At 38.5% G+C, this 15,500-nt stretch overlaps 1 protein-coding gene across 1 annotated transcript in view; it reads right to left on the reverse strand.

Annotated features, from left to right (window-relative positions):
• The window catches only part of Neil3 (nei like DNA glycosylase 3), a 45,596-nt gene extending 30,866 nt beyond the window's left edge, over window positions 1-14,730 (reverse strand). Inside the window, exons 1-2 of the mRNA XM_004642616.2 lie at window positions 14,575-14,730; window positions 2,409-2,536 (exon numbers count right to left, since the gene is read on the reverse strand). Of these exons, the coding sequence (XP_004642673.1) occupies window positions 2,409-2,536; window positions 14,575-14,730 (284 nt within the window). The remainder of the gene's footprint in view (window positions 1-2,408; window positions 2,537-14,574) is intronic.
• Between the last annotated feature and the right edge of the window lie 770 nt (window positions 14,731-15,500).

The raw sequence follows: 15,500 nt of genomic DNA on the forward strand, positions 1-15,500 counted from the left end.
TGTACCCAAAGTTAACAAGAGTTATTTCTGAGTTTACTCCAGTATGTGTTACATTTATAACAAAGATTAAAAACAACTTTTACCTTGTTTTAGCTGAAGAGATACTGCTAAGTTTAGGTATTAATCACATGCAAAGTCACAACTGTGCTCACAAAACAAAATGTATATCAAATAATTTTTAGAATTCTATGACACTATTATGGGAACTTAGATACAGCAAATCCTAACATAAATACTCACTCCAATCTGCGTTTTTCTGCAGTGTGGGTTTTTACATACTGTGTCTCTTAGAAAGGACTGCACTTGTATTTCCAGAAACAAATGAATTCCAGAAGATTCTTGGGCTGCCTTGTGCAAGGCACATATATTATAACTGAAACACATTGGCAATTTTGATCATGAAAAACTGGTTATGAAGGGAAAATTGGAAGAAATCCGTAAGCATCTAGTTTCCTACTAGATGCTGTCTAAATGCAGACCAGTGTTGCAGACAGAAAACAGAAGCCAGCAATGAGGACAACACTTCTATCTCAGACTCACAGACATGTAGCCTCACACAAAGATCACAATTCTTTGACAGAGTCATCCATCCCCTTAAGCATAGGTTGGGAGTGCAATTTTTTAACTTACGTTACACTGTGAAAGGGGATACAGTTGATTTTAGGTTGATGAGTTCAGATTCCAACAGCTGATCTGCCACTGACCTTGAATTGTTACATACAATAGTTGCTACTGCTGCAGGAAATTGAAAAGAAGCAAGCCAGTGCAGTTTTCCTACCCATACAATGAGATAGGTACTCTCCAGGGATGATAGTAGTTCACATAGTTTGAAGAACTGATTGCCCTTGTTTAGAACTTCATGGAACACCTACTTACAGTCCGGTACTGAGAAATGATTCTCCCCTTATCAGGCTGGCAGAGAATGCTGAGGAAAATCTCCCTCACCCTACAGAAATAATCTGCACCTAACACCTGAAAATCAATAACATATCAATGTTTTCAACTATTGTGCATGTATCCTGTTGTGTACTACTCTGTCCAGAGTTAAGAGTTTTCAAGCACGTCCATCTATTATAGCATAATGTAACCTGCAATATATCATTACTGCATGAACCAGTAGGCATATGCTGATGTTATCAATCCCAGCATAAGAAAAACATGAAGTGACAATGTTGTCCAAGGACAGCAGCTATTGACAATGAAGCGAGAACACCTCAAAGGAAAAGCAATTACATAAACCTGAAGTACTCTAAACAGGTGGTAGATGAAATTCAAGAAATAACTATCAGAGTCACATCATCTCTTTGTGAACATTATTCACCTTCAGTCAGAAGTACAAGGTCCAATACCAGATCTTTTCTTTTAAAAAGATGATAACTAATAGCTTAAAGAAGCACAAAAAAGAGTAAAGGAAGCAGAGCTCATCTTTATAGTTTGCAGTGGTTTCGGTTAAGCTCAGAAAAGACATTCTGAGACTCAATAGGCATGCCAACTCTTCATTTTCCTTCAAAAATTAAACAGGTGATCATGCATTGCAATTACATAAATTCTGACAGTTTTTGTCATGAAGTCAACCACAGTAATAGATTTCTTGTCTTTCTTTGCCAACATATTAGCTATCAATTTCTACAAGCATTATTATTATTTTTTTTTTTTCAGTACTGGGGATTGAACTCAGGACACTGAGCTTGCCAGGCAAGTGCTTATTCTACTGAGCTATCTCCTCAGCCCTCTACAAGTATTATGAAAAAAAAAAAAACCAAACAGATAACTTTTTATACATTTTAAAAATTTCTTTTTTTAATTTTCTGGTCATTTTAATGAGAAAAAAAGATAAAACTGCAATGAAAATGTTTCAAAACAGGTTAGCAGGACAGTTACAGTAATTAATACATTGTATATTGTTGTCTTTGACCATTTGAAAGTTTTTCAATTCTGAAAGCAAACTCCCAAATTCTGTTCAAGGCGTTAGGGAAAAAAGGAAGGCGAAAAAACATAAAAATCTAGTGATGCATTTAAACCAAACAAGGGCCTGCCATAAATATAAAATAACTGATGTCACCAAATGCAGTGAACATTTGATGACAACAGGAGGAAAAATTACAGTGGAAGGAGTTTGGGGAATAATAAAACAGAGATAGGTTGCTCTAATACATCTTCAGAAACCCTGGTAGCCTATCAATTTTTGTAAGTGAAATACACTACCCTCCAAGTAATGATGACATCACAATTTATTCTTTTTCTGGTTATTGCCTTCCATGGTGGAACCTCGACCTCTTATATAGAGCTCTCATAAATATACAGTACTTTCTTCGTGATTGAATGTGACAACTGGCAAACTGCAAGAAAAGCCTTCTCTACATCTTTAAATATAGAGTGAGAAGATGTATTGTGCAGGTTTATCTTACCGTAAAGCTCTCGGGCCAAAGAACATAAACAGCTCTTTCCCCAAAGTTTCCACACCACTGTAAACATATCCATTAAACAGTCTAAGGAAATTCTGGCTGGGATCTTTACTATCTTGCAGTGCAGCAGCCTAATAGAAAATAAATACACATATAAATATTCACATACATGCAAACCATAAACAAAACTATAATTTAATTCTTAAATGCATTTGTATTACACCATGTCTGCGTACATTTCAATGAGAAGAATACACTCCAACAAGGCAAGTTTAAACAATCAGCTGTTTACATATATTTTGTCCAGTTACTATATACTAACATAAAGAAAAAGTACAAAAACATTCAAAATGAGTTTCTCCCAGCTCTGCTCATTTGAAAAGAAAGCACAGGATCACAAGGCAAATACTGAAACTAACAACTGGAATACAGCCTTCCATTTCCAGACGGGTAGCACATGGTTTACTGAACAGGACAGATAATGATGCAGACAAAATAACTTCAACTGTGTTAGTGAACTTTTAAGTCAGGAAGGCATAACAAGAGATCAAAGTCCAAGTACAAGTAGGATGGGGTAAGTAGGACCCAGAAACCACACTGTACCATAAGGGCATGCACTATACCCAAAGATGAGACAGCTTCAGTTTCCTTCTTCTTGGGTGATCGTAGGGGATCAGCTGCACAGCCTGCATGGGGGCCTGTGTTAAAAATCAAAGTCCATTTCCCTTTCCCCCATCAGCCTTGCAAAACTAAGCAACAGATGATTAAAATTATGCACTGAATAATATAAGAAAATCAAGAAAATAGCCAGCAAGGCATCAAACATAGGTTCTGTGGAGAAGAGTAGCATTTAGCATAGACACTAGTAATGTTCTTTTTCTTAAATTGAGCATTAGGTATACTGGTGTTCCTTGTATTATAATTTTTTGTTACTTACATATTTTATAAACACTACATAATTTACATTCAAAATTCAATAAAAATTTAGAACTTATAAAGCCATAACTTTTAGGTAAAATAATATAGGTACATTTACTAATATCCATATATTTACACTTAACTCAAGGTGGCATCTTGCCTCTAACTTGTTTGTTCTTTTTCTCAAGGGCCCTAAGGATCCTGAACATAAATCAGCTGGGATGGGGACCATAGCAGGTAGGTGATTAGAAAATAGTTCTAGATATAGAGCCTAGAAGGAAGTCACAACTTTTCCTCAGCATAAGGTACAATGATTAGTTTTTTGGTTAACAAGTATTTGTCATTCTAAATGCATAAGATGATGTGTCCACATCATATTTGAGTAAAATTAGCCTTTTTCTTAAAAAAAAAAAAAAAAGATAACATGGTAGTATTCTTCTGGTAAATCTACTTAGGTTGTAATGATGAAAGCTAATGCTAAAATTTTCTAATTGATTAAAGTTCAGTGAACTTTAAAAGACTTTATGCCCCTATTTTGCATAATAAGCACTGGATAATTAGCCACCAGCTTACAATAACTGGTAATGTTATGGTCTATGTCTAGCTGTCCCCTCAAGTCTTTGTGCAGTCGTTGGGGTGGGCTTCCAGAATTTGTCACTGATTGATGATTCAATAATGGCATTAAGAGTGTGAGCCTTATACTCAAACAAGGGCAGGTAGCTTGTCTACAATATAAGGGAAACATCTCTTTCTCCTTCATCTCTCATGTTGTTTTTGGTATCTTCCATTGCCATGAAGCGTTGTCCCCCTGCCACATCCCACCTTGCTCTAGAGCTAGCTGATAACTGAAACCTCTACAAAGTGTGAGCTAAATAATACCCTCCTTTAGCTCTGGGTGTTGGGTATTTTGTTTCAGCAACAAGAAAAGTTAGCAAGATGCTGGATGTTGTGGTGCACACCTGTAATCCCAGCTACTCAGGCATCTAAGGCAGAATTACACATTCCAGGCTACTCTTTTACTCCCAGGACCCCAGGCCTTGGAGCTGATCTATTACAGCTACCCAAGATGAAGGAAATTGAAGCTTTCTCATTCTTTGGGTCTAATACATGCTCTCACGGTAAAACTTGGTTTCAGTGTCCTGCTTAACCTACCCTTCAGGAGTCTATCATACTTTTACTTACTGGGTAAGATCCCTTCTTTAAATTTTAAATAAAATTTAAAAATGTCCCAGGGAATAGCTTAATGGTAAGATGTTTCCTAGTATAGTTGAGGCCTTAGATTCCTATCTCCCACAGGCACCCCCACCCCCAAGGGTCAGACTTCCAGTTTGCTTTAGTGACCAAAAGAACCTACAGGACATTGTAACATCTGGGAGGAAAGCTACGCATATCACCACATCCTCAGAAGTTCTGCCTCTGATTTCTCTTGCCTCATTTGGATGAACTTGAGAGTTTAGCAATGATTATTGAGCACTGGCAAGGCAAGTTGAGTACTCAGTGCAGGATAAGACAGCCTTTCACATGTGCCATGCTTGCATAAATACATCTGTCGGAGTCCTGAATTGAGAAGCAACAAGAGTCTTGACACTTTTTGCTGCACAAGAGATTTAAGCCACTTACATCTACTTCAAGCCAATACAGTTTACAATAGCAAGAGTCCAGGTAGGTTTCCATGACAACTGATTAACATGAAAACTGTTCTCATAAACTAGCCAGGATAGTTTTTAGATGATGATATACAGATCAGATATAGATCTATTATGAGTAAGATAGAGATCACTTTTTGTACTTGTAGGGTCTCTGGCTTAAGGTCTTATTATCATCTAAAATCTTTATACTTTAATGAATCAGGGCTTAGATTATTTATTTATTTTTGTATTTTAGGGAACGGTCTACAGGTTGCTCAGGGTCTCACTACTAGATTGGACTCCTAGTTATCCGCCTGTTTACACCCTCCCAAGAGCTGGGATTACAGGCATGCGCTACCACTTGCAGTCTCAATTGCTGTTTCAGTGCAGGGCAGGCTCGGGGATCAAATCCCTGGCCCCTGTGCCTGTTTGCAGGCACTTTAATCTGCTGAGCTGTTTGGCCAGCCCAAGGGCTTAGTTTTTCCATCACTCTAGTATTAACCACCTCTTCCCCTCCCCCACCTTTTCAATGTTCCTTACCAACAGCTTTCGACCACATTCTCTGAAATCTTCTGGCTTCTGTTAGGCCTCCCACCATCATGGGTGATGAACTTTACACAAATATTCAACACACACACAGTACTACACATTCACATAGCACACCTTCATATATAGCAACTTTTCACAGTTTTTTGTTTTGATAAAAAAAAAGCTACTGCTGCTATCCCAATGTCCTAATTTCTGATAGCCCCTTTCAGTTTTACAAGTTAAACCCATAACTAGATATCCATTCAATATCTGACTGGCTAAATAAACATCCTGCCAGCTGTCATATAAGTTTCTCATGGTAGGACCTTTTCAAATCTGACTGCTCTACTTCTCTTCTCCTGAATTGGAAACCTCAGGATCAGGCTACTTTCACTGTCTGCTTGCTGCCCCACCCTCCTTTCCTTTACTCAATTCTGTCTACCATTTTTTTTTTTTTTTTAGTGGCTCCTGGCAAAGAAATAGATACATATCCCTGAAATAAACAGTGCTGTCACAATTAATAAAATAGTAAAGAAGTTCCAACTGTTCCATGTGAAGTCTGTTCATGCTGATAAATTAACTGCTTTGAGAAGAATTTACATAATTTAAAAATTTCAGAAGCCTACAGCGATAATGATTCATCTTTTCACTTGGCTTTGTCTACAGCACAAATATTCTATCTGGAAAGACAAAATGGGTTATTCATGGTCATTTAATTAAATCAATTCATTTTGGAAAGTTCACTGAACTTCCACAATGCATCAGGCTTTGTTTTTAGAAGCTGGGGATATGTCAGTCAAACAATTAAAAACATCCTGTCCTTATGTAGTTTACATTCTACTAAGGGAAAAGCATAGGCAATGAACCTAAGAACACCTTATCTTAGAAGATTTAGGAAAGAGGTTGAGATAAGAAAGGGATTAAAATTGGGGGAGTGTGTAACAGGTTACAGTTTTAAAGGGTAACATAATCTCATCATTTGAACAAGTTTTAGATGACAGAGAAACCCTTAAGTCATACAAAATGAATGGCAGTCCAAACAGGTCAGCATGGCCACAGCATACACAATGGAGTATTAGAGGCAAATTAAATTTGATATACAGTAGGAATAAGATTATGTGGTCCACAAAGTCCTATCAGAGAACTGGCTGTTTTTCAAATAGCACTAGAGTAGAAGAAAAATGTGATCTACTTTGTTATTTTAAATTGTTCTTTAGCAGCAATAGGATTTTGGCTGAGCAGATTGAGGAGGAGAACCAGAAAAGTACTTTAAAGTCTACTGCAAAAATCTTGCCAAGAAATGAAGGAGATTTGGACAGTGGAGATGCAGGACACATTGAAAATTGGTCAGATGTCTAAACACGATTGAAGACAGGAAGATCACCCACTCAGATGACAAAGACTTGTGCAAAACACATTAGAAAAGGAAAAAACCATGGTATTAGACATATGAAGGTTGAGAGGTGTACTGGAAACATGCTGAATAAGCAGATGGATATAGAAGTCTGGATTTAAGAGAGATGTCTGCTCCAGAGACAGGAAATTGCTCAGTGATATGTAGAGAAATGGTGTCTATAACTATGACACAGAGCAGATAAGCAAGGGAGCGGCCTAGATAAAGGACAGCCCAAGAACTGAGGTCTGGGCTACTGCAGTGCCATGTAGGTGGGGCTGAGAGGAAGCGCTGCTGAAGCAGCCTATGACGTCACAGCGAAGAGCAGGAGAAGCTAGCAAGGACACGGGGAAGGCAGTTAGCAATGCGAGTCCAAAATCAAAAAAGCATGTGGTCCTAGAAGCAAATGAAAAACACATTTTGAGGAAGAGGCATGGGGAGTGCTACTTACAAATCAGGTAAGATGAAGACTGAGACCTAACCACAGGATTTAGCAATTTAGTAGTAATTAGTGACAAACCAGCATTTTAGAAAAGTGATAGGAGGCAAAGAACTGGTTGTAGTGCCCTGTATGAAAACAGTGAAATGTAATTTATGAAGCACACATTGTATAGCCAATGCTGAGCGGTAGGTTCTGAAAAGATGCATTTTGCTTTCCGTCATTTGTTGTCAATGCACCAAAGGCTGTCCTGGAGAAGACTCTGTATCTACACATTCATCAATAACCTGATATTTTATTATTGATATTTATTATTGTAGAAATACATAAATATGGAAATATTTGGCTATTTAGTTAAGAAAAAAGTATCAGGAGACAGTTCTTCAAAACTATGGTCAATGGACCACTATTATCAAGACAAAGGTGAATATATTGCCCTCACAAATAAATCCTGGTATGCACAGATGAAGGAGTTGAAAGACCTGAAAGCCAGTATACTCAAAATGCTTAAGACCATTACAGATCTTCACACTACTGCCAGGGGAAAGGGCACTATTGTTCTGGCTGGCAGAGCCCAAGAGAACCTCAAATCAAATCCTGAAAGCTGTAGCATTCCTACTTGCTCTACTGGAGTCTTACCCTAGTCTTCATAATTAAAAACACAATATGCCATCAAAAATTGGAAATACTAGGGCTAGATAGCTCAGAGGATTAAAGCTTCTGCTTAGGCAGACACAGGGACCAAGGTTTGATCCCCAGCATGCCATGCTGGCCCAACCCCAGTGCGCACTGGGAAAGCGAATGAGACTGGGAATGGTGGTACGAGCCTGTAATCTCAGCACTTAGGAGGCTGAAACCAGGAGGATCATTATGCTCCTGATCCATGTAAGACCTGTAGACCCTGTACTAAAAATACATTTAAAAATATTGTAAATACTTAAAAAATTGAAAATTCTACAAATATTGAAAAGATGTTTATGGCCCAATAAATGGGACTCTGGTAACAGATGTTGGCAGAAAGCCAAGGCAGGAATGCTCACATGTGGGGAAGTATTCATTTGTGGAAAAATACTGACCTTGCACTATCAGCTGACTTCAGGAAAGCAGAAACTCCTCCCTTTCACCTGCTGTGTGACCTTGGCCTAGTTAGGTTTAAGAATTAAGTGTTTGTTGGTTTTTTTTTTTAATATCTGGTGAGGGGCTTAGGAATTAAAATAAAATGTTGCTATAATCTCTTCAGTGCTCCCATATACAATTTGTAATTCTGTCTGGCTTTACAGTTTCCCTACCGGAGCAGCTGAATAATCTTGCGGGTTTTTATTTGTCACATTTAGCATAGTGTTTTCTAAACCACAGTCACGGTTACAGTACTTATGATCCTAAATTATTATTTGTCTGTGACTAGTATTTCTCCCTTATCCGTATGTATTTAGCTAGTATCCTCAAGATCTTTACTCAATGCCTGTGGTTTAGTAAACATTTGAGGGATTAAACTGACAGATCCATTCTCCCTTTCTTAATAAAATTGACTGCAGCTTCAAAGAACAGTGTTGGCTGGGGAGATAGCTCAGTAGAATAAGCGCTTTCATGGTAAGCGCAAAGACCTGAGTTCAACCCCCGGTTCCAAAAAAAAGAACAGTGTCATTATCTCCCCACCTACCATGTCCAATTTGCTGTACCTGTCCCATGATTTCTTGCCCCCCCCCAATTAATCTCCCTTTAAAAATCTATTAATATACCAATCCCTTATTTTCCTAAAATCAAGTGAGACTTCAATATCAGAAGACAGATTTTCATGCCTATCAAAAGCCAGTAAGGTATTATATTTATCAGAATTTCCCATTAAAGTAAAGGAATGTTATGGGCAACTTTGAGAAGGGATTGATGTATGTTCAGCAACCAGTCCTAGAGCACTATGTTCTCATTCTCTCTTTGTTTCTCCAGTCTTTCTTTATTTGACATATTTACTTAGCATTTAATTGCTGCTTATACTTCATATTTGCTTTGATAAAATAGTAAAGATCATTTTATTGAGTTGTCCAGCACACAGGCCTCAGGCACCTTACGCAAGTCTGCTGATTCTAAGGACACTATGATTTCTAAAATAACCAGCTCTGCAAAAGTACTGGGGAAAAAAACATTTTTTTTCAACTTATGATTGACCATCACAAGCCCTACATGTATTTTGCACTGTTTCTTTAAAATTCTCTTTTATGAGGAAATTCTATATACCAGTGAGGGTCTATTCCACTTATTTTGTAAGCTGTTGTGTACAAACTGGGTAAGGCTTTCGCAATAAATCTAAGATTTACAAGATATTCATTTGCCCTCCTGTAGAACACAGGTTATCACCTCTTCTACAAGCTTCTGCTGCCTAGACAAACTCAAAAATTAATTTCTACAAGCCTATTATCTTTGTTATAACTATACACAATTGCCCAATATATACTTGACTTTCTCATGTTGACCCATGTGATCCCACTACTGTATTATTTGAACATTTCAATCTTTCTCTTTCAGAAACAGAAGAAAATCTCCTTTGCCACAATTTTAAGTATGATTGAGTAGGGTTCACCTTCCCATTTTCAAGTGGCTTAATAATATGAAATCTTCAAAACAACATATATTTTCAGAGACAGCACATGATTTATTGTACTGATTACCATTTATCCTGCCTATCGATGGGTGAACAAGGAAGATGAACTTTTCAGAACACAATAAGACTTTTTCATAGATAAATGTTTCAACTTTACTGCAGTTATATATTTTCTCCAGACAAGATCTCACATTTTATTTTCCTTTCCGCTCTTTTCCTTATGTGCCTTTTTATTCTAATGTAACACTTTTCTTAATTAGAGGCCATTTATCTATTAATCCAACTCATCAAAGAACCTAATTTTAAAATGGTCTCTAAATTGCAAAATATATAAAGGTCGATAGGTCCACATAGCCTATAACTTACAAAGAGCAGAACCTCTGAGCACTGTACAGAATCTAGATACTCCGCACCTTATCTGAGAGCATCCAAAGTTACAAGCTTTTCACAGAGGAATAGTTCCTGAGGTCAGTGGGTCTGGGGAGAAAGCCCCCATTCAAGACAAAAGCGACGATGATCAGGCTGCTTATTTTGCTCACTTCTACGCTAAGAGTTTTATTTTCTTTTCTCTCCAGCATACTGAACAATGTTGAATATAAAACCACAACAGTGATGGAAAAATCACCTTTTGTCATTTGCTTGTCTGTAAGAATAATGTGATATCTGTTCTCTGTTATCCCTGTTTTCTGATTCCACATAATGCTGGATGCTGATAATAAAGATCCTGAATGACGACGGAGAAATTTTCAATAAACATTTAAGAAGGCAACAAGTATATAATGCATGTTCTGTGAAATATTTAGAACCCCTTTGGATACTTACTGGAATGAACTTCATTTATCTGGAAAATGAATTCCTTTGATTAGCTAATTTGTTTAAATAATGGCAATGAGCTATGATCTTATTTCCCATTTTGAAGAATGGGAAGGTAGGAGGAAAACTTACTATAGGGCTTCATTATTTTTATGAAGAAGCCATTTTCAAATAACATGACCAACAAAATATACATGTACTCACAATGAACAATTTCCAATGGAACTTACTTTTAAGTTCATAATTATTCTGTACTATATAAACTTTGCTCTTCTCCATTTACCTTGCACTAAATGCCTAATCTGTCCATGACACTCATAAATACATGTATGAAATCTTTAGTCATCGTAGTTAAGGGACTTTGTTTCAAATGAACTGAACACTTATAGACTGTTTCATATCCTGTTCTGTGACAGAAGATTGAAAACATATGCAGATGACAGACTGATTTCATCTAAAATATTTTATGCATTCAACACTTAAAATCGTAGAATTGACTCTTCAAAGCTCATTAGCCAGACATGTGCATTTATATTCCAGTGTTGTTTCTTACATAAGAGTCCATAGCTCCAGCAGAGTTTCATACAATGCTCTTAGACAGTTGCATGATTTTATGCTGACAAGAGAGTGGATCAAAACTCAGAGAAAGAACACAGTGCATCCATGACCAGCATATGCTGCGATTCTTCTATAGCTAGCCTTTCTTCCTCAAGACGAGGATCAGTTGTCACAGGGAAAGACGCACTGAAATGTGTTTTCTGTGAACTTTAAATTGGAGCACAGAGGAACAATATATGGCAAAGGGAGTAACTGGTTTGCTATAGGAATATTTACAAAGATAATGTTTTTTTCTTTTCTTCTTTGGCTTGGGTTTTGAAACAATGATTATCTGAAATTTAAATCTTATATTCCAATCAATATGTTTTAGCTCTCCTTTGTAATATTTTCATGTCTTCTGCACTGTAACACTATAGTATGCAGTAATAACACTTTTTAAATGCTTTATAAAGAAAATTAATCACTGCAAATGGTAGAAACACTTAAGTACTTTTAATTCTCTGACATATATGCTTAGGAGACAGGATCATCTATTACAATAATGATCATCAAGAAGTATGCAACAACCTATCATGCTTTAACAAAATTTACTGTGGATATAACATTTCTTTCAAATGTAAGATTGTTCATATTTATAAAGGTTATCATCATTATTATTATTGCTACTCAGATTAAAGGCTCAGGAAGTGAATTATTTTGCCAACAGGTACAAGGAAATTAATTCCATATTGGGTTGTAAATCCAGTGCTAGCTTTCTCATCCTGATCACAAAGTCTATCTCAATTTTTAATCCCTCCATTCATGTATCAAACATAACAACAGGATAACTATTGGTGAAAAACATCCATTGAGTGTCATTGCTAAGTGACATTTATCACTGCCAGTCATTAATGAAGTTAGGATAAAAGCTGCACTGTTTTTGTACTACCTGAAAATGAGAATGGAAGCCACTAGAAGACAATTATCGGAGTGAGAGAACTGACTAAATTGCCCAAAACTAAAAATGGCTGAAGACACTGCAGAGACAAGGTCATACTTTTGTAGTTAATAAACAATCACTACCGCCTACAGAGCATCACAGTGTTCCTACCAGTGTCCTAGACAATTTCCTGCCGAATCTTTTATTCCTGAGAGGAGTGACGGCATAGTGAAAAGTGTAAACCTTGGACTCTGAAAAAACGGAGATCAAGCCCTGGCTCAAATCCTTACTGCTCTGACTTTATATTCTTTCTTCATTTTATTATTATTATTTTTTTTTTTTTTTGTCGGAACCAGGGATTGAACTCAGACTATTGCGCTTGCCAGGGAAGCGCTTATTCTACTGAGCCATCTCCCTGGCCCCCTATATTCTTTATCATATAATTAGTCTAATCCTATATTACAGAGTTATTCTTTCTCATGACTAAATGAAATATAAAAGCACTTCAGCTTTGCCGCAAGAAATAATCACAACAAACTTAAAAGAAAACTGTTTTGTCTAAATACCAATGTAGTGCGTATTTAAAACATCAGGTTGGATGCCTGCAGCTGGAAAACTTATGATATTCTTCTTCATATCTCCAGGATACGGCATAAAGCCTAATATAAAATACATTAATGCTGAATGATGGCAATTATGATGTCCATAAGGACATGCCTATCAGATCTATTGCTAAGCCCCCACAGTCTTCACTTGTCACACAGTGACTTCCTTCCCCTGCTTAATCTCCATCCACACCAGGGCCTAAACCCAAGCTGAGGAGTCACTTAACCTGGATCACCACAGCAGGATCCTGATGGAGGGCACGATGCCTTCGTTGGCTTTCCTCCAGCCTCTGTTTACTTCCCAAGGTAGAGGGAGCTTTTCAAAGTGTAAATAAATCTTATCACACTCTTATGACTCAAAGAATAAATACAAAGTCCCTAATCTGGTCTACAGAGTTCTCAGTTGCCTGGGTCTTGCCTACTAATCAATATTGCAGCAGGTAATCTGTCCTGTTTCATTCTCCTTTGCATTCATGGTAGTTTTCTTTTAGTCTCTCATGTTCTTGGTGTTCTGTTTCTTTGATTTTGTTTGGTCTTAGGTGCTCTTTGCCCAAGCTTTGGCCTAGATACTGTGGGTTTCCAACTTGCCCTTTCTGCATCAGCTTTGTTACTTCTCCAGAGAAGCCTTCTCTGACCTTTCTGTAAGTTCTTATACAACCATGTACCTCTCCTGCACAGAAAACACCAACTCATATTTCCTTATACTATTCTTTAATGAATGTCGGTGCATCTTCACAGTCAAGACAGAGGCTCCACATGGGACCTGCTATTTCTTCAGGTGCTTTGAGATTATTCAAAAGAGTGATTTTCATTAACATCTATATAGAAACACTAAAATTCACCCGTATGGTCTGCCGAAATGATCTTAAGAAACATTTTCTTTTTAAGTTACTGAGTAACTACTGACATATCAAGTCAAATAAACGGCAGTTGGAGGAAGATACAAAGCTAATCCTGTTTCAGAGTTTGAAAATATATTTCCTAATTTAGAACCTCATTTATTTCCATTTGAAAGCATGTGTTAATTTCATAGCAAGTGATTTTTTTCTTTCTTAGACCAAAGCCTATAGGAAATTCTGCAGGAGAAATTGCCACAATATTGCATGTGCCCACAAAATAAAATCATTCACACATTTAAAAAGCTTTAAAGGAATGATGGCTCAATCAGAATTATTTTTAGTATGAGTTCTAAGGTCTTACCAAGTGGCTATCACACCATCTGCAATGAATACTCGAGTGGAAAGAAGCTGTGCTACAGTTTACTTTGAGTAGAAATAATTTCTCTTAAGGAAACCAGCCTGGGTTATAGTGACCCTTCATTAAATGGTAATATTAAGCTGAGCGAGTAGTGCTAAACGTTCTGTGTGCAATTTTATAAGTACATATTACCTGAAACATATCAATGACAGAATATTAGGCAATTAAGAATTCAATGTGAAAAGGTTACAGTCTGAAAAAGGTGAAGAAAGACATCAGCGCACATACCTAATATTAACAGTGCAGAATGCAGCTGCGGGCTTAAGGAGGCCGGATCACCCAGAGCTGCTAAGAATGCAAGCAAAGTGACTTGAAATAAAAACCCATTACTCGACTCCATTCCATCAGCTTAGCGTTCTAGTTGGATCCAAACTCTCCCTCCAAGTACAGCCAAACACTGGGAAAGTCCCAGGTAACTTGAACCAGGGCAAACACATGCCAGTAGGGGTCCTGGAGAGCTGACAGGGTCGCACTCCCTTCCCCACCCTCCAAGGCCAGCTAGAGCGGTAGCTCACCTGGAAAGCGCCCTCGGCCGCCGGGGCTGCGGGCGGCGGCACCGGGCCCGGCCGGCTCTGCAAAGCCCTGCCTCGCACGGCAGCCACCGCCTGGCCCGGACGCACTCTGGCCCGAATTTTCTCTCCATTGAGAGCACAGCCTGGTCCTTCCACCATCTCTCTAGCCGGCACTGTGGCCCACGGGTTGAAAGGCAGGAGGAGAAAACTCTGTACTCTCAACCGCGCGCGGGATGACTCCAAGAAGAGGAAGTTCAAATCTCCCGCCGGCGCCGCGCCCAGGCCACGCCCAGGCCACGCCCATGACCGGTTAGGCCACTCCCATAGCCAGCCAGGCGACGCCCACGCCCAGGTCACGCCCATGACCAGCCAGGCCACGCCCATAGCCAGTCAGGCCACGCCCATCCCGCGTAGCACGCTCGGGGCCACTCGGCTGCCACGCCCCCGCGGCGCAGGCGCAGGCATCCGCTCAGGGCCCGCAGTGCTAGGTGTGCTGAGCAAGGCTGAGCTCTGAGAGCAGAGGAAATTGAGACTTGGGAACCTCCAAGCTTATTTTTTCTGCCTATGTTTCAGCTAGTCAGTCCAAGCACGTTTGTTGATTTGACACTCGCAACCTGTCCCCAAATCTAAAACTATTCTAGCCTGGCAGGGTTTTTCGTTTGTTTGGTTTTTGTTATTGCTTTGGCGACACTGGGGATTGAACTCGGGACCTAGTGCTTGCCAGGCAGGCGCTTATGCCCCTGAGTGTGCACTAATCTCACTTGCGGAGAACTGCAGGAAGGAGGATTCATAGAACAGCTACGATTATTTTTCTAAGTTTAGCATATTTTAGAACAACCCACTTTATATGTCAAATATATATTAGTGCCTATTGAAAATGTCTTCACTTTTAGATGACTGAGTTCTTTACAACAAATTTAGGCGTCAGA

This window comes from Octodon degus, unplaced genomic scaffold (assembly GCF_000260255.1).
Source record: "Octodon degus isolate 3935 unplaced genomic scaffold, OctDeg1.0 scaffold00157, whole genome shotgun sequence".
NCBI lineage: Eukaryota > Metazoa > Chordata > Mammalia > Rodentia > Octodontidae > Octodon > Octodon degus.